This window comes from Neophocaena asiaeorientalis, unplaced genomic scaffold (genome assembly GCF_003031525.2).
Source record: "Neophocaena asiaeorientalis asiaeorientalis breed wild unplaced genomic scaffold, Neophocaena_asiaeorientalis_V1.1 scaffold82, whole genome shotgun sequence".
In the NCBI taxonomy this organism is placed as follows: domain Eukaryota; kingdom Metazoa; phylum Chordata; class Mammalia; order Artiodactyla; family Phocoenidae; genus Neophocaena; species Neophocaena asiaeorientalis.
This window is the reverse complement of record NW_020173068.1, coordinates 3,690,531-3,710,436: the sequence shown is the minus strand read 5'-3', so window position 1 is coordinate 3,710,436 and position 19,906 is coordinate 3,690,531. Positions and strand designations below refer to the sequence as shown.

Below are 19,906 nucleotides of genomic sequence, written 5' to 3'. Positions count from 1 at the left end.
CAGACAAGACGGCTGGACTGGAAAAGAGATGGCCAGCAGCAGTGAAGGTCCAGCAAGTTCCCAGGTGTATCAAACTCAAGGAATCCCCCCTCCACCCCGGAACTGGCCTCAATAGGTCTGGGCACAAATCAGGTGGGAAGCTGGAGTCACACTGCACCAGGGAGGGGGTGGCCCGGAGCCACAGAACCATGGAGACTCAGGCAGGGGGCGGCGCTCCAGCACTTCTCAAGAAGTTTGGAGCCCCAGATGCAGGCAGCACAGCTGCCCACCCCTAATCTTAAGACAAAATCCATTCCTACCTAGGCTTCTCAGGAAGCCCCAGGCACTGGCAAAAGGCAAATCCAGCTTTATTGGTAAAAAAGACTTGACTAGGAATTCCTACCTGGCTCAAGTAGCAGCACCAACCAGAAGAATGGAGGGAGAGGAGGATGCAGGAAGCGGAAAGAAAAAAGGAAGAAGCAAGGAAGGAAAGGACGGAGGGAGAGAGCATGAGGAAGGAAGGAACTGCAGACCAGGGTCTGGATGGGGACGTGGTCTTGGAAGGAGAGAACTCAAGGCTCTGGGTGTGGGGAAGAGACCAGGGAGGGAGGGGTGGCCCATCGCCCCGCCATCTAGAAGGGCAGCAGCTCTTCCACAGGGATGTCGAGGATGATGTCCATGTTAGGGGTGCACCTGGTAGGAAACAGCAAAGAGGGGTGTGAGACACCAAGCAGGGGCGCCAGAGCTGCAGGTAGGGGAGCACGGCCTCAGAGGAACACAACCTGTGACCTTACAGCAAACACACACACACACACACACACACACACACACACACACACACACACACACGTCAAAATGGAAAAGGAACTGGTTTGGCAGGACTCATGTTGCCCCACAGAGCTCTGAGGCCAAGAGGAAACAAGAGCTCAGCTCTGAAGTGCTGGGGCCCCTCAGGACGAGCGCTCTCTCTGGAGTCAGGATGACTGGTTTGGAAGCCTAACTCTGTGTCACCTTGAGCACACTGCTTCTCCCCTCTGAGCCTCTGAACATCACTGGGCACCTATGTAACAAGCACTCACTATGTGACAGACCCCAGGCGAGCCTCGTTTCCTCATCTGTCAAGTGGGGAGGGTCCACCTTCAGTCACTGATGGGACGATTAAATGAGACCGTGCCAGCATGTAATAAGTGCTCAGTAAATGACAGGCATTATTCTTTCCGTAAAAGTAGCAAGAGCAGTGGGTTCCCATGTGCACTATCTACCCATCTCAGGGACCAGTACGAACATTTCCAAGGCTCCAGGATTACATTCTCCCTCCCAGTTCTCTCACCCACTCTCATGGTACATACTGACGCACGCTGAAGGATTTAGACATGAAATGTCAGGATGTCTGCAATTTACAACATTTCAGAAGAAAGAAAAAGGAAGAAATGAAGATGAAGCCAATATGGCAAAAATATAACTGTTTCTAAATCTAGATGGGTAACTGGGTATTCATCATAATACTCTCTGGACTTTTCTGTATATTTGAAATTGTTCGAAATAATAGTAAAAAAAAAAAAAATGCATCTCTGTACTGGCAATGCCCAAATTTCCAGCTCCAGTCAGTATCTGTCTTCTGATATCTATACTCGTACCCCCAACTGCCTACCTGACAGCTCCACGCTGAGGTCTCTGTAAATTAAACTCAGTGTCCCAGTCAACTGCGGACTGACCTGCGTAAGCATCCTTCACCCCCCGGCCCCAGCCTTCCCTCTCTCTGGATCTGGCACCACTACCCACCCTGTGACAAAAGCCAGAAACCCAGGGGTCATTCTTGACACCTCCCTGTCCTTGACTTCCCACATCCAAATATCACCAAGGCCTACGGGTTTACCTTCTTCAATACTTCTCCACTCCATCCATCTCTCCTCTCTCTTCTGCCACCCACCCTGGCCAAGCCACTCCCGACCCCCCCCTACACACACAACTGCCAACCAGACTCCCAGCACTTCCTCTGGCCCCACTCCAATATCTTCTCCACCCTCTTTTCAAAGTAACACTTCTTGGAATGCAAATCTGATGTCACCACTCAGCTTACAATTTCTTTGCTTTCAGGGTCAAGTACCAAACTCTTCCCTCCGTCTACCGGGCCCGGCGTGGAGGTTCCTAGGGGCTGAGCTGTCCTGCTTCCTCCCCGTTACTCTCCCCACCACTCTGCATTCCAGCCTCATTCAGCCCCTGGTAAACGCCAAGATCCCTCCTACCACACACGCTCCACAGCCTCACTGCTCGGCTTGTGATCCAGGGACTGGCAGCGTCAGCCTCACCCAGGAGCTTCTGAGAAATGCTGACTCCTTAGCCCCACTCCAGACCTACCGGTTCAGCATCTGCTTTGTAACGAGATCTCTAGGTGATTCCTGTGCACATTCTGGTTGGAGAAGCTCTGCCTAGGGATGCGCCACTCCCACATTTTAGGAGGAGAAAGCTTCTTCCCATTCCTGGTGTCTCCCTGCCCATGGAGGGGCCGCAGCAGGCATACTGCTCCTGGCCTTGCTTTACTCACTCTGCCCCTGGAAAGGGGTACAACGACCTGAGCAGTGAGTCTGGAGAATAGGATGGGGCATGGGTGCCCTGTTCCCTCTCGGCAACGAGCAGCCTGCAAGGACGACACTCTCTGCTCCAACACAGCTGACCAGGGAGCTCGATTTGCCTAATTCTGGGTTCACTGTTCAGAAGCCAAGATATCTGGAGATAGAAGCTGTTGCTACATTCTCTAAAACCAGCTTTATCAGAATAAAAGTGAGAGTCTGGCCCGTGTCTGCCTTGCCCCTTTCAGTCTTATTTCAATGTGTTCAGAGCTCAGATAAGGACGATGGGGCCTACTCACCACACCCCCAAGACGCCAGCACCACCACCTGGAAGTGTTCTTCCTTCAGTTTCCCCCTTCAGCCCCTTTTGCCCAGTGAACTTCTATGCATCATCCTTCAGACCTCGGTTTAAACTGTCACATTCTCAGGGAAACCTCTCTTGACCCTCCAGGCTCCTCTCTGTCCGGGCTACACTCTGCCAGCGCCACATCCATACCTCTGCTTCAGCAGCTCTGGGGTCAGCTGCCACGGGACCTTTGTCGGTGGCTCGTTATCGATTAATGTCTGGTCCCCTCCTTGGCTCCATGGTGGTAGAGCCAAGGGTTACTTGCACTCACGGTGCCTGGCGCTCCATAGGCACATCATAAATTTGACAGTACTTTTTAAGGAAAATAAGAGGAGAATGAAGAATAGGAGGTAGAGGAGGAGGAAAGAAAGGGAGAGGAAGAGAAGGAGATAGACATAGAAGCTAAGAAGAAGAAAAATAATTTGCAGATGGTAAGATCTGCCCCACACAGAGAGGCGTGGCCTGGTGGGATCCTCACCCTCAGACCCAGAGGGCCTGACCCAAGGGAGGGCAGGCAGAGAACTGCTTTTGGAAGGAGGGAAGTCCTTCCTTTGGGGCCCAGAATTCTGCCCCACGGAGAGAACACCCTTCTTTCCCTGCAGTGTGCCTTCCAGGCCATTCGTCTCTGGAGCAGACCACCCCACTCAACACTGTCTTCCTGAACACCCCAGGAGCTTAGGGGCGGACCCACTTGGCTGAAACGTGGAATGTGGAATTGGAAGGGTCCAGAGAGATTACCTAACTCAGCCTGCTGTGCAGAGATGGCACACTAAGGCCCAACGATGGGAAAGGTCACATCTGCTACACAGTCAGGGGCAAAGCCAAGGCAAAAACCCAGCCTCCTGCCTCCTCCACCAGGCTGCCTTCCCCGAGAACAGAGAGCTTCTTCGAGTCCACAGCGTGGCTAGTTTAAGAGGTAGCTACACAAGGATCACATACTTGGATCTCCGAAGCAGAATGTCCGCAAATACAATCTCTCGGGGTTCCCAGATCTGAAACTGGAGCTGTTCCATCTCAGCCCTTAATATGGGTATTTCCTCCTCAAAATGGTCTATAAACTGAGGAGATCAGGGGAAAGTGAGAAACGAAACATTCCCCAACCAAAGGGAGAAAAGGGCAAAATGAACAAGGATTATTGCTCATTCGTCTACAGAAATGGCCTGGGCTTTGTCACTTTTGTCACTGGGACTTCCGGACTCCAGACGGGGGTCCTCGCTGTGCAGGGCAGGGCTGGCTCACAAGTTACCGACGATGTTTGATGGTTCCGGTTAAGGGTGAGGGGATCGTGGAGAAGGGAGACAGGTTGCAAATGGGTGGCAGAGCTTGACAGTGAGAATTAACAGGGGCTGGTGGAGATGATGGAGGCCATTCACTCGGATAACTGATGAAGGTGCAAGATCACGAAAATTACCGCGAGGGGGTGGTGATGGTGGATTTCATTAACACCGGTCATGAGTGATGGTCAATGACAAGAATTAAAGAGGTGGAGACCGGGGCTGGGTAGTGAAATTAAAGTGATGGTCGTGTGGTGATGCTTGGCGATGGTGCTGCTGGGTCATGGCTGGTGGTGTTGGTTAATGAGGCAAACCCTAGGCCAGCACGAATCCCCTTCTCAGATGAATGACAAGTGGCATTAATGGCACTGCCAAGGAGGAAGGCTAACACCAGAGTCAGAGACCTCATGAGCGCCACATCAGGACAAGCCTGACTCCCACAGGTCCTGGGCACCACCCACCCTCCTGCTCTAGCACAGGGGTGACGACCACCTTTGCTGCCCACTCACTTCTCGGAACTTGTCCATGTACTTCAGTATGAGCCGGCTATTCCAAGTCTTCTGCAGGAGCACTTCCTGATGAGCACGCTGGATTTTCTGCAGAGGAAGGAGAGGTCTGGCCCCCAAGTCTGGCCCCAGGGGCGACCATGCACTGGGTAGCATGGTGGGTGTGGGGGGGGGCCTAGAGGCAGAGGACAGGGAAAAAAGCAGGGCTGGGGGCAGGACCTGGATACCTGCCACAGTGGCTGGCTACTCACCACCACCAGAGACCTCAGTAGGTTTTTTTTCTTATTCTGAATCTGGTTGGACATAGATGCCAGGACCATTCTGCACATCTCACTGAGGTCATCCAGCTCATCCTGGGGGTCAGCAGGAGGGTGTTGGCCACCAGCCCTGCCTCCCACATGGTCTGGCGAGGCAAGGCCATGGGCTCACCTACCTGCTGGCTGTCCTTCATCTGCTGCAGCTGGCGCACGAGGTTGGCAACCTGGACCGACTTGATGGGATACTCACGGTCCATGTAAGTGCTCATGAAGCTCACTTTCTTGTGGACCTTCTCGATCTTGGCATCCAGCTGTTCCACCTGCTGCTCCAGGTCTGAAGAGATCAGGAGGGACAGAAGGCAGGATCCTCCCTCAAGAACCCCCCTGGGGAGACCCAAGAGGCAAAGCTCTCCTTGACCAATGAATTGGGTTCTGGGCTGAAGCAAGTTCACACAAGGCTGGGAGGTGGTGGACAGTTAAGCCCCTAGAGAGCTCTTTACCTTCACAGGAGAAGAGGCAGTACTGGGTAGGAAAGAAACTATCCCAGTGCAAGATCCCTAGGCAAGCCCCGGCCCTGCCACTGTCACTGCATGACCCTCACCAAGACCCTCCCTCTCCGGACCTCAGTCCCCTCATACACACGCTCCCAAGGCAATGAGCCCAGTGAAATGGGGCAACACTGGCTCCCAAGACATGACCAGGGCAGGATTAAGACAGTCTATCCTGCCACCCTCCATGGAGAGGATCCCCAGCGTCTGAGGCTGCCTGACACACTGCCCCTCCCCTCAGAAGGCTTCTAGTCTGCTCAGGGGAAAGAAACCACAGGCTCAGCAGGTCTGTGGCCAGTGACCTATTCCAGCCACTGACTCCCAGAGGGATGCTGGCAAGAAAGAGGGAGGCTGGGATTGGATGCTGGCTCCTAGCTGTATAACCTTCAACAGGCTACTTCATTTCCCTTACCCTCAGTTGCCTCATCTGTAAAATGGGAGAAAAGAAAAACTTCCCTGCCTTACAGGTAGTCAGAATGACGGAGAGTGAGCCCATAAAAACAAAGCACGTAGGGCCTACAAGCGCTAAGTGCTTGATAAGTAAGCTGTCAGCTGTGCATCTTAGCAGTCCCATCGGCCTCAGAAGGGAGGTGATGGGCCTGATGGTTTCCGAAAGGGAGGTGCAAGGGTAATGCCCAGCAGCTGACCTCCACAGAGGGCCAGGTGAGGGTCAGCCCCAGGGATTCTTACTGTGTATCTTGGATTCCTCCTTCTCCTCCCATTCCTGAAGCTCACACTTCATCTGGTGCAGCTTCTTCTTGTTTGAGTACTCCAAGATGTCAGCGATGGTCTGTGGGAGTGGGGGGCGGGGAGGGGGGTCAGCTCACCCCAAGCCTCCACTGGTGCGGCCAAAGCACGGACTGTCAGAGGACTCAGCACTTCCTCAGAGGAGTCTCCAAACCCAACCCCACACATACTGTGGGCCAGGCACAGCTCCTCTTCGGGGTGGGTGCTGTCGTGCCCCAGATTTACAGGGCTCAGAGGTTAACCCAAACTCTTCCAGCTAGTAAGTGCTGATGCGCATGAGTCCCCACCCCCCCGCCACCCCCAGTCTGATTCCAAAGCCCAGGTAGGTGGGCGGGGGGGGGGGGGGGGGGAGGGGGGGCGCGGAGTGCGTAAGAGATGTATCCTCCACATGGAGGAAGCAGCTTGCGCAATGGGCCGGGAGAGGCCGGGAGAAAGCAAGAGAGGGCGCCCAAGCGCTCAGGAGGGCGGCGTCGCGGGCTGGACCGCAACGCAGGGCGGAGGCAGGGCTGCGGGGCCACGGTGGGGGCTCACCGTGAAGACGTCCTCCTGCTGCAGCATCACCCGCACTTTCAGGGCCGAGCTGTCGTCCGTGTCCTGGATGGTCTTGATCAGTTCCCCACAGAGCTTGGTGAGGAAGTCCTCGTGGTTGCAGAGCTCCTGGTGCGCGGTTCGCCGGTTCCTGAGCATCGTCTGCAAGCGGAGGAACAGGGAAGGGGGGCAGTGTTTCGCGATGCGCGGAGCTGGCCGGAACCTCCGGGAGCCTAGGGACCACTTCCCTCCCGCCGCAATCCGCCCCCTTGTGGCCTCGACTGGTAAATGCCACCCGAGCTGGGCGGCGGTTCCCCATTGTCTGCGGGTCAGAGCACCTTGAATTATTTCATCCTTTCTGAAACACCCATTTTCCCATAATTTTACACTCTGAGGTGGGGATGTATCTTACAGTTGGTGGCGTGTTACAGTCTAATTGACAAATATTTTATTAGTGGGTAATTAAGATAAAGGTACACCTTATTATCAATGGCTTCTTAGAATCGATGAACTATATAGTACTAGCAATAATAGAAAACGCCCAAGTAGGAAAGAAGATGGCCAAGGAGACGGGCCTTGTCTGGAGAAGAAGCAGGAGAGGCAGAGTGGATGATAATCGCTACCATTTCTCGTCAGGCAGCTGAGCTGAGTGAGGACTGTTTCATACAACAGCCCCTGGGAAAAGAATGAGCCTCTAAGGGATTAAGGGACTCGCCTAAGGGCCCCCAAGCAGGTACACATAACCTACAATAATAAGAAGAAGAAGAACAGTTGCTGAGGGCGCCTCACTCAGCAGGCGGCTCAGGGTATCGGCTTAACCTCCAACAACCCTATGTTCCCCAGCTCTATTTTACTGATGGTTACGTGACTGCCCCAAAGTTGCAGAGACAGGAAGTAGTGGCACCGGAACTCGAAAGGCAGACTTCCGACTCCCAATGTCTATCTCTCCGCTACACTAAGGTGAGGAGCTGAGTGGGCCTGAGGCTGCAAGGCGGGCTGAACCTCACAGTGACCGAGACTTGGATGTTAGGCCTCGATGCACCTTGGTTCAAATGCCAGCCCTGCCACTTCCCACCTAAGGGAACCTGGGCACGTTAGTTAGCCTCCCAGAACCCTGCTATACTCATTCCGTATGTTAGGAAACTAATACCGGCTTCAGAGAGCTGCTGCTATAAAAAACAGATGAGGTAATATTCACAGTCGAGCCGCTTAGTGGCGCGTCTCACACACTCACTGACGAGTCACCATTCTCACCGGTTCTCACCCTCCACCTCTGCCAGGCTATGTGCTCTCTTCTTTATTCCTTCTGTTCTTCATTTCTCTGTCCTTTGCTAGAAACTACCTCTTCCTAGCCCTCAGCTGCCATATTCCTCACATAATAATGAGTAATAGTGCAAAGGCACAGCGTACTTATTATGAACTCTAAAGTATGCTAAGCACGTCCCATGCACTACCTCACTTGGGACTATTAATTTTGGTTTTGGTTTTGTTTTTTTTTTTGCGGTACGCGGGCCTCTCACTATTGTGGCCTCTCCCGTTGCGGAGCACAGGCTCCGGACGCGCAGGCTCAGCGGCCATAGCTCACGTGCCCAGCCGCTCTGCAGCATGTGGGATCTCCCCGGACCGGGGCACAAACCCGTGTCCCCTGCATCGGCAGGTGGACTCTCAACCACTGCGCCACCAGAGAAGCCCACTTGGGACTATTATTATCCCCACTTTAGAGAAGCAGAACTTGAGGGTCAGAGAGATGCAGTACCTTACCCAAGGTCACCAATCGCAGAGCCCTTGTCCTTGAAGTCTGGGCTCCTAGCCACTCCACCATCTTGCCTTCACATCTCCAGACCAAAACATCTCCAAATATGGCCCACAGGGACCAGAAGCATCTTGTGAAAAATGCCAGTCTCTGAGTCTTGGGCCCACTGAGCCCCACTCCCAGGTGATTCTGATAAAGTGTAGAATTAATGACCTCTGCTCTAGAAATGGATCTTTCCTGACCACCAGCTCTAGGGTAGAAACCCTGCTTTGTGCCGTTCTGACCCTTACCCAATTTGTAATTACATAATTACAGTTTGTAATTATGTCTCCCCTTTTCCCAATTTATTTTTCTCCTAGGACTCATCACTACCAAACATAACATGTTTTTCTTATTATCTTGTTTCGTGTCTGTCTACTCAACTAGAATTTTACAGCCAGGAGGGCAGGAGCTTTGGTTGTTTTGTCACAGCTGTATGTATCTCCAGCACACAGGACAGTGCCTGGAGCTCCATAAGTATGGGTTGAATAAACTGATGAGTACTATTCTTTGGGGGTTTTAATTCATTTATTATGTGTCTCCCCACTAAAGTATAAGCTCCATCGTAGCACAAATTCTAAGGGCCGTGTTCACGGCTGTGTCCCCAACACCCGGCTTGGTGCCTGGCATATCGTAGGCATTCTCTCAGGAGTTGTTGATCGAATAAGTGACTGTCCTAAGGCTGAGGGGCAGAGTCAGGATCCTACTTCATATCCAAGAACAAACCAACTGAGTCATTTCTACTCCCTTGCTCTGTTTCCCCCTTGTCCCCACAGCCCGTTCTGCACACAGCAGCAGCAGCCCAAGGACTCCTGTGAAAATCTAAGTCAGATCATTTCCCCACTCTACTCAGAATCCTCCAGGGTCATCCTGCCTTACTCTATGCAAACACAAAGCCTAATCACGGACTACAGGGCTGTATACAAGCTATCTCCTTCCCCCCACAGCCCACCATCTTTCTTCCTCATCACCTGGCCCATCACTGACCTCACACCAACCTCAGGGCCTTTGCACTTCCAGTTTCTCGGCCTGGAACATTCCCCCTCAGATGTCACCACCTTAGCAGCCTTCCCTGACCACCCTCCTAAAAGTCATGGCCACTCCATCCTCTGTGCCTCTTTAGCCCCTAACCTTATTTTATACTTCTTCATAGCTCTTAACCCTCACTACACATATTACATTTTTATCTGTCTTACTTATTGTCTGTCTCCCCGAGTAGAATGTGAGCTCCCTAAGGTCAGAGTCCACATCACTGGTAAATCCCCACACCTAGAAAAGGGTCTGGAACATAGTAGGTGCTCAAATATTTGTTGACTAAACAAATGAATGATTACAAGAGACAGTTTTAGGAACTGGTTAGGAGCACAACTTTTAGAGCCAATCGTCCCAAGTTCATGCTTCAAACAAAAACACATAAACCCTTCTAAAGTCAGGATAAAAATAACATCAGAGGGCTTCCCTGGTGGCGCAGTGGTTGAGAGTCCGCCTGCCAATGCAGGCGACACGGGTTCGTGACCCGGTTCAGGAAGATCCCACATGCCGCGGAGCGGCTGGGCCCGTGAGCCATGGCCACTGAGCCTGCACGTCCGGAGCCTGTGCTCCACAATGGGAGAGGCCACAACAGTGAGAGGCCCACGTACCGCAAAAAAATAAAAATAAAAAAAAATAACATCAGAAATATGAGTTCCTACTTTACGAACGCAGGGCTGCCTCTAAACCATTTTTGCAAAATTGAAGGTTAAAGGAAGAAAAAGGTTTCAAGGCAAATACATTTTCCCCTATTTCTTCATATAACAGTCATTGTTCATTGACTCATCATATTAAAAACTTTCCTGAAGAAGTTAAGAATTCTTCTATAGGATTTTGTAGTATTTATAGTATTTGGTATTTTACTTTCTCCTATGGACACAAAAGCCCCCTCTTCTTCTAGTCATTTCAAATACTTTGAAACAATGTTCAGAAGCCATAAAAAAACAATGGATGGTAAGAAAGTCAATTATCAGAAGTTCTATTAGTTGATGTGAAAATTTTTAATAGCAAGCTCCCAAGCCTTGCTTTAAGATGTACTGTATTCCGTGAAAGGCTGAGTTACTGGAAATTTTTAAATGAACAAAAGCCACTAAATTGTGCTCCTAATGCAGTAAAATAAAAAGTGATTCTGCTCGGAGGGAGCATAGTCCTGCCAACACGTTGATCTTGGACTTCTGGCCTCCAGAACTGTGAGACAATAAATTTCTATTGCTTTAAGTCAAAAAAAAAAAATTAGTGATTTGTTTCCCTGGGATCCTCCAAAGGTGAACAGCGAGTTGGTTTTATTTGTTCTTTCATAGATGTTCATGTATTTCATGTTTTAATGCATTGCAGTCATTAATGTTTAAAAAAAAAGTGATTCTGATCATTTTCCTGAGTCTTAAACACGAAGGCAAGGGACTTCCCTAGTGGTCCAGTGGTTAAGACTCTGTGCTCCCAATGCAGGGGGCGCAGGTTCGATCCCTGGTCAGGGAACTAAGATCCCACATGCCTTGCAGCGCGGCCAAAAAATACAAAAACAAAGGCAAACTTCTGTTTGCCTAACTGGCTTTGACCCCTGGTACTGCATTTTCTAGCTGCGTGGTCTGTGTCATCTCCCTGCACCTCGGTTTCCCCATCTGTAGAAGAGGGATGATGATAAGCGTGCCCACGGGGTTGCTGTGAGGATGAGGGGTCAAGTCAGGCACCCATGAAGTGCTCAGTGCGTGTTTGCTATCACCACCCCCCGCCCCCTGCCCTGGGCCCTGGTGCCTGTGGAAAGATGCTCGTCATACTCTCCCTAGTCGGGTTTTGGTCTGTGTCTTCCCCGAGTCCAACTTTCCTCTGCGCAGTTCTAGTGGATTCCTCGGCTGACTTGTCATCCACAAGGTGGGCTTGGATTGCAACCCTAGGGTATAGGAAAGGACAGAGAGAGTGTGAGGGTAGAGGCAGGTCTGGGGTTAGGTCCCAGGGAATGCACCAGCCATGAGAAACCCCAATGCCATCCACTCATGTCCTTATAATATACGACCGTGAGACTAAGGAATGAAGCTCACATCCATCAGTTAGCTCCCAGGCCCCACTCTGAGTCTTGTTATAAAGGACAGAGAAGCCCAGGAGACTTCCACATACCACAGTGACAGTGGGATTGAACAAAGGGGAGGAGAGGGGTAGCAGCAGGAGATGGCCAGACATCCCCAATCTCTCCCACCAAGCTGGCCGGTGGCAAGCTCAGAAGGGGTAGGGGTTAATAGCAACAACTAATGAAGCAGACAGCCTGGGTTTGAATCTGGATTCTGCCTTCTACTAGCTATATGACCTTGGGCAGGTCACATGACCTCTCTGTCCCTCAACTTTCTCATCTGTAAAACAGAAATAACCATCATGCCTACCTCACAGAGTTGTAGTGAAATTAAAAAAGAAGTTACTATAAAGTATTTGGAATAGTCCTAACCCATATTCAGTGCTAAATATAAATTACTAGCTGTCACTGTTATTACCAATGACCTGAGAATTGGGATCAGGACCACAGCATCAGATAAAGGCACAGGAGCCGTGCAAAATGCTAACCAGCTGTCTCCGGAATACCTGTAAAAGCTGTGGTCCTGCCAGATGAGAAGTACACGAAAATAATTCAGATCGGAAGAAGGCATTAGGAGGGCATGTTCTGAGAATCCCTGCTTCCTCTCCACGCGTCCTGCGCAGTTATGAGGCAAATCACACAGATGATCACAAACGCTACTGCTGCCTTGTCAGCCCCCGCCAACATCTCTGTTGGAGGTGCAACCCAGTTCATTTTTGAAAAATATCATTTCTTTTATGGATCAATATCCTTAATTTAGTATTAAGTGTTGAAGTGACAAAGTAAAATTAGAGTAATTTTGTATTAAAGTTATGAATTATCTGTATGTATCTGGTATTTAATTGTATTGTTTGAGAGATGGAGTGATTAATAGATTAATTTTGTGGTTCTAATTTAAAATGTGTAAGTGAGATTTTGATTTAGATTTGTTTTAAGTTGAAAGGTTTAATACACTCTTATTAAATGTGCATAAATTACAACTTTTAAATGAACATAAGATTATCCATATTTAGAAGTTTATTTATTAGATATACAAGACTTACATTAAATACCCAACGGTTTTGTTCATCAGAACAAGTGAACTCTTTGAAAATGAAAGTGAATATATTAAATTTTAAAGGTGGCTTAAACGATTTAGGAGAATTTAATTAACCAACTTCCAAAACCCCCTTCACAAGGGTTTTTAAAAATTATAACATTTGTAAGCTGAACTTAAATACTTAGCAAGATTTATTGCTTTAATAAGGAGTATTTCTTTTCATCAATGGTGGTAGCCCTGATTTATTATTTTTGTAATTAAACTTTTTATTTTTAAATAAATTCAGATTACATTTACTTAAGAAATAATGCAGAGAAATCCTATGTTCCCTTAACCCAATTTTTCCCGACCGTAACATCTTGCAAAACTAAGTACAATATCACAACCAGAACACTGAAAGACAGAACATTTCCACAACCACAAGGATCTCTTATGCTGCCTTTTATTGCCACACCCACTTCCCTCCCCTTCCATGCTCCCCCTACCTATGTCAATCACTAATCTGTTCTCCATTTCTACAAATTCTGTCATTCCCAGATGGTTATACAAATGGAATCGTACAGTATGTCACTTCTGAGATTGGCTTTTTTCCCTCAGCATAATTCTCTGGAGATTCATCAAGTTAGTGAATGTATCAAAAGTTCTTTCCTTCTTCTTGCTGAACAGTACTACATGCTATGGAATGGATGTACCATCGTTTGTTTTTTGTTGTTGTTGTTGTTTTGGGGGGTTTTATTTGCAGTACGCGGGCCTCTCACCGCTGCGGCCTCTCCCGTTGCGGAGCACAGGCTCCGGACGCACAGGCCCAGCGGCCATGGCTCACGGCTCACGGGCCCAGCCGCTCCGCGTCATGTGGGACCTTCCCAAGACGGGGTACGAACCCGTGTCCCCTGCATCGGCAGGTGGACTCCCAACCACTGCACCACCAGGGAAGCCCACCATAGTTTGTTTAACTACTCACTCATTAAAGGACATCTGGATTGTTTCCAGTTTGGGGGTACTATGAATAAGGCTACTCTGGAACTTTCATGCACTTTTTTTTTTTTTCACTTTTTTAAATTGAATTACAGTTGATTTACAAGTTGTCTTAGTTTCTGGTGTACAGCAAAGTGATTCAATTATATATATATATATATATATACTTTTCATATTCTTTTCCATTATATTTTATTACAAGATATTGAATATAGTTCCCTATGGTATACAGTAGGACCTTGTTGTTTATCTATTTTATATATACTAGTTTGTATCTGCTAATCCCAAACTTCTAATTTATCTCTACACCCACCTTTCCCCTTTGGTAACCATAAGTTTGTTTTCTATGTCTGTGAGTCTGTTTCTGTTTTGTAAATAAGTTCATTTGTATCATATTTTAGGTTCCACATATAAATGATATCATACGATATTTGTCTTTCTGATTCACTTCACTTAGTATGGTAATCTCTAGGTCCATCCATGTTGCTGCAACTGGCATTATTTCATTCTTTTTTATGGCTGTGTAGTATTCCTGTGTGTGTGTGTCTGTGTGTGTGTGTCTGTGTGTGTATACACACCACATCGTCTTTTTTTTTTTAACATCTTTATTGGAGTATAATTGCTTTACAATGGTGTGTTAGTTTCTGCTGTATAACAAAGTGAATCAGCTATACATATACATATATCCCCATATCTCCTCCCTCTTGCGTCTCCCTCCCACCCTCCCTATCCCATCCTTCTAGGTGGTAACAAAGCACCGAGCTGATCTCCCTGTGCTATGTGGCTGCTTCCCACTAGCTATGTATTTTACATTGGTAGTGTACATATGTCCATGCCACTCTCTTTGTGTCCCAGCTTACCCTTCCCCCTCCCAGTGTCAAGTCCATTTTCTACATCTGCATCTTTATTCCTGTCCTGTCCCTAGGTTTTTCAGAACCTTTATTTTTTTATAGATTCCATATATATGTGTTACTCTTGCCTCCTTTACCAAAGATAAGGTGACCATATGTGCGTGGGTTTATCTCTGGGCTTTCTATCCTGTTCCATTGATCTATATTTCTGTTTTTGTGCCAGTACCATACTGTCTTGATTACTGTAGCTTTGTAGTACAGTCTGAAGTCAAGGAGCCTGATATTTCCAACTCTATTTTTCTTTCTTAAGATTGCTTTATTATTCGGGGTCTTTTGTGTTTCCATACAAATTGTGAAATTTTTTGTTCTAGTTCTGTGAAAAATGCCAGTGGTAGTTTGATAAGGATTGCATTGAATCTGTAGATTGCTTTGGGTAGTATAGTCATTTTCACAATGTTGATTCTTCCAGTCCAAGAACATGGTATATCCCTCCATCTGTTTGTATCATCTTTCATTTCTTTCATCAGTGTCTTATAGTTTTCTGCATACAGGTCTTTTTTCTCCTTAGGTAGGTTTATTCCTACCTAAGGTATTTTATCCTTTTGGATATGCTCTTGCACTGGTTTTTGTGTGACCATAAGTTTCACGTCTCTGGAACAAATGCCCAAGAGTGCAATTGTTGGACCATTATGGGAAATGTGTGTTTAGTTTCATAGGAAACTGCCATATTCTTTTCCAGAATGGCAGCTCCATTTCACATACCCACAAGCAATGTATGCATGACCCAGTTTCTCCTCGTTGCCAACATTTGGTGTTACTACTATTTTCCATTTTACCCATTCTGATAGGTGTGCAGTGACACCTCTTTGTGGTTTAATTTGCATAGCCCTAATGGATAATGATGTTGAACATCTTTTCATGTGCTTATTTACCATGTGTATTTCCTCTTTGGGTGAAATGCCTCTTCATGTCTTTTGCCCATTTTCTAACTGAATTGTTTTTCTAGTGAGTTTTGATGGTTCCCAATATATTCTACAAAGCAGTCCTTTGTCAGATATGTGGTTTGCAAACATTTTCTCCAAGTCTGTAGCTTGTCTTTTCATACTCTTAACAGAGTCTTTCAAAGAACAAGAGTCTTAAATTTTGATGAAGTCCAACTTGTCCATTTATTTCATTTTTCTTTTATGGATCCAGCTGTTTGTGTAAAGTCAAAGAACTCTTCACTTGGCCATCAGTCCCAAAGATTTTTCTCTCCTACATTTTTTCCTAAAAGTTTTACTGTTTTACATTTTACATTTATTTTTTACTTCATTTCTCCAGTGGTTGACTGTGGGTCCTGGAGCCAAACTGCCAAATATCACAGCCTGGATGTGCCCATCCTACCTGTGACCTTGGGAGTTACACCTGTCTGTGCCTAAGGTTCCTCATCTGTAAGAGGAGGTGATAACAACAGCACTCACCTCATAGGGTTGTTGGGAAGATTAAATGAAGTGATAGGTGTAAAGTGTCGAGAACTGTATCTAGCACATAGTAAGTGCTTGGTATATGGTAACTGCACTTGTTCTGTTTGTGGGTGTGTCTGTTACATACCTCACCGCTTCCCCAGTGAAAGAAAAGGGCAAGAGTTTCCTTGTAGATGCTGTTTGAATAGGGTCTAGGACCAAAGACAAAAATTCTGTCACTAACACCAGGTCTTGGGCTTCCCTGGTGGCACAGTGGTTGAGAGTCGGCCTGCCGATGTAGGGGACACGGGTTCATGCCCTGGTCTGGGAAGATTCCACATGCCGCGGAGCGGCTGGGCCCATGAGCCATGGCCGCTGAGCCTGCGCATCCGGAGCCTGTGCTCTGCAACGGGAGAGGCCGCAACGGTGAGAGGCCCGCGTACGGTAAAAAAAAAACAAAAACAAAAACTACCACCAGGTCTTGTGCTCATCACTTTATATCATGACTCTCAACAGGGGTGTTTTAGATATATTGGCGGGGGGGGGGGTCTGTGGGGTCTCCATGGGGGCCCAACTGGCATCTATAGGTGGGGGCCAGGGACACGAGATATCCCCCAGAACAGGACAACCCCATAGAACATAGAATTCTCCTGTCCTCCATAACTCTCCTGAGTCCTACTAGATATGACATAGGTAAAACCCCTATTTATAACAATCTGATCCCAGAACCTGACTCTGTTTTACATATAGCCACAAAGAATATTTTTCAGGGTTTTACTATAATGCTGAATTTTCCAAGAAAGCAGCTACAATCAAGGGAAGATTGTGCTTTTTTTGTTTAGAACTTTACCAAGAGATGGGCACCACTTTGGAAATCACAGTTGCAATGAAAAATCCCTCTTGGTATGTTGCGTCCCTGATTTCCCACCGTGTGTCACTCTGCATTTGCAACTGTTATGTTCACCATGACTCCACATCTATGAGTAAGCTTCTGATGACTTTCTAATGTCTTCTAGTGGACTCCATTCTGAGCATTTACATACTGAAATATACTTTCTTTAACTATAAATAACTTTCCATTTCCTTTACAGTTATGGTATTAAATTAATATTTAAAAATTATATATGTAGGTAGGTTATATTATCTATGAAGTTTATTTCAGGATACTAAAGGAATATTACAAAATATTTGTAATATTTATCATTAAAAGGAGTGTTGGGTCTGAATAACAATGCTTTACATGGATCTTCTCATTTAATTCTCACAACAATCCTATCAGGTAAGGATTAGTGTCCTCATCTTCCAAATGAGAAAACAAAAACTCATTCCTCTCTCTCACTTTCCCAAGAGAGAGGATGGCAGAGCCAAGGCCTCAGAACTCCCCTGGAAGCCATGACAGTGATGTGGCAGAGATTATCCCAAGTTCACCAAACCCTGTTTTCTTTTCCTCCTGGACACATAGCTGGACTATATTTCCCATCTTCCCTTGTGGTTAAGGGTAGGCATGTGACTGAGTTATGGACACTGGAATATGAGTAGAAGTGATGTGTGTCACTTCAAGTCTATGCCCTGAAAAAGAAATACCCACAGGATCATCCATACTCTTGCTGTCTCTCTTCTCTCTCTGCTGGATGCAAAAGTACCCAGCAGAGGACTTCAAGGCCTTAAAAAATGTCATTGCCACAAGGTGAAGGAGCCTAGATCCCTGAATGATCACATGAAAAAGATTACTCCCTCCCCGCTAGATCCACAAATGTACTTCGACATAAATGAGAAATATGTTTCTGTATTAATACTTGAAATCTGGGGGTTGTTTGTTATAGCAGTTAGCCTACCCTGATATAAATGTTGTCACCAAGGGCCAAGAGCATCCCCTCCATCCTGTCCCCAACTCCACCAGCACCCAAGTGCCTCTGCCCACCTGGCTGGACGGTAGTCCAGGTCTTCATTTTGCTTTTCTTAGTGTTGACAGTTCGTGGGATTGGAGGCAGAGTAGATGGCTTGGCTTTCTGCTTGGACCGCTGCCATGGAACATAATCCTACCAGACACAACACAAATCAGTCACACAACTCATGGGCTCAAATCCCAGCTTACCCCCTTACAGATATCTGTAACCTTGATCAAGTGGATTTACCTCTCTGGGCCTCAATTTTCTCATCTGTAAACTGGATCTAATTATAAAAGCTACCTCCACAGGTTGGTACAAAAATTCCAAAAGATGATATTTGTAAAGCATGTGGTAAGTGTTCCATAAGTGTTAGCTATCACTTTTTCAGCTGCCAGCCAGAATTTACTAAGCACATCGGCTGGGAGGTGCTAAGAACTGTGAGAAACAGAAGGCATGGAAAAGACCCAACAGGAAAGCAATCAGAGATAAATAAGAGAGCAGCATAATACACCCTTACATCCTGATAGGTGGTGAGAAAACTGAGCTTCAGAGCCACACCCCGGGTCCCACAGCAAATGCATGACAGAGCCGGGCCTGGAATTCACGTTTCTGGATTCTATTGCCCAGGACAGTCACCGCCGTGGGCGTTGAGAGCAAGCTGACTGCAAGCCCAGGGTCAGCAAGCCCCACCCACATACCTTCCCTAGCCCTCTTGGACTCACCAGAACCTGGAACTGGGGGACTGTGGAGCAAATCCCAGCGTGGTTGACTCTGGAAAGTGTTGGGGCGAGAAAGAACTCCCATCATTCCCAACCCACGGGATGCAAGCAGCAAACGTGAAACTGGCATGGGGTCTCGAAGCCGAAACCTCACCCACTAGGGACACAAGCCAAGCAGGAGCTGGAGAACTCGAGGGAGAGGCGGGGCTAGGGAGATAGGGCGTGGGGGGGAGGGCGGGGTCAAAAGGCCTTGGGACAACACCCGGCGAGGACCCAGCCAGAGATAGGTTGGGCGCACGCATGCGCGGTCCACAGCCCCTCCATACGCCTTTTACGTACTTCGGAAAGACGCGCGCCATTAAGGGGAATGGAAGAAGAGTCCGGAGCCCTTGGGGCCCCGATCTTTTGGGTATGCCTATTTGTTCGGCTTCTCCAACTTCCTTGTCTCAGCGTGGGTCGCGCGGTAACCAAGGCCACTCAAACTTCCCAGCGAGACCTGCCGCTTTCTTGCCTGTCTTGGTCTCCAAGGAAACGGACGCAGACTACCGAGCGCCTAGAGGCACGAATATCGCAAGGGAAAAAAAGTAGCTCTCTCCACATTCTTCTCATCGTGGTTTCAAATTCCCCTCAGCTGGCCCAGCCTATCATGCTAAAGAATCAAGTCATATTTCTCCTCTCAGCAAACCTCCATCACTTCCTTCCCCATCCTTACTCTTGGCTAATGACGTTGCTTCCTATTTTACGAGGAAAATCACGGGGCTCAGTAAACTCATAATTTCACATCACTTCATTTACCCACCTACATGCCTCCCTCCTGAGACTATGTGTAAACTGCCTACTGACACCGATTCCTACAATTGTGCACTGCATCCTGTCCTCACTCATTTTCTCTATGATATTCCCTGGGCAATTCTCCTTGTTTTCTCCATCACCCCTTCCTCTGTATTATTCTCATCGCTTTACCAACATATTTTAATTTCTCCTATTAAAAAAAGTGACCACTTAGCATCCAGCTACCCTCCTGTTTCTGCTTCACTTTACAGCAAAACTTCTAGAGAGGTTTGCCTACTGTTTCCCATTCCTTTCCGCCTGTTCAGTCAGGCTTTCACTCTCCACCTCTCCTCTGGAACTGCCCCTGTCAACACTACCAGTGACCTCCGTTTTGCTAATCCCCACGGTCACCTCTCAGCCCTCATCTTACTCAGCCTGTCTGCAGCATTTGACACAACAGATCACTCCCTTCTTGACACACTTTCTAAACTGGTGTCCCGCAAACCACTGTCTTGTGTTGCTTCCTACCTACTTCTCCTTTCCTGGTTTCTCCTCTTCTCCCTTTACTCCCAGGTCGCCCCA

The 19,906-nt window shown here is 47.8% G+C and overlaps 1 protein-coding gene across 2 annotated transcripts; it reads right to left on the bottom strand.

The window, feature by feature from the left end:
- Positions 1-347: 347 nt before the first annotated feature.
- Positions 348-18,707, bottom strand: CUNH20orf96 (chromosome unknown C20orf96 homolog). 2 transcript variants are annotated; one of them, XM_024743171.1, is made up of 10 exons: positions 18,557-18,707; positions 17,867-17,984; positions 11,352-11,464; positions 6,759-6,917; positions 6,171-6,270; positions 5,109-5,266; positions 4,927-5,028; positions 4,679-4,765; positions 3,835-3,953; positions 348-672 (listed from the first exon to the last, which is right to left on the bottom strand). In XM_024743171.1, exons 2-10 carry the CDS (start codon positions 17,892-17,894, stop codon positions 612-614), a joined length of 927 nt encoding a protein of 308 aa, XP_024598939.1. In that variant the 5' UTR covers positions 17,895-17,984; positions 18,557-18,707; the 3' UTR covers positions 348-611. The 2 variants fall into 2 exon arrangements, with proteins under 2 accessions (XP_024598939.1, XP_024598940.1); XM_024743172.1 differs by lacking the exon at positions 4,927-5,028.
- Between the last annotated feature and the right edge of the window lie 1,199 nt (positions 18,708-19,906).

Coding starts and splice junctions, on each gene's coding strand:
- CUNH20orf96 (XM_024743171.1), bottom strand. CDS start 17,894: ATGAAGACCTGGACTACCGTCCAGCCAG. Junction 4,766..4,926: donor TACTGAGGTCTCTGGTGGTG/GTGAGTAGCCAG, acceptor CTTCCTCTGCAG/AAAATCCAGCGTGCTCATCA. Junction 3,954..4,678: donor ACATGGACAAGTTCCGAGAA/GTGAGTGGGCAG, acceptor TGATCTCCTCAG/TTTATAGACCATTTTGAGGA.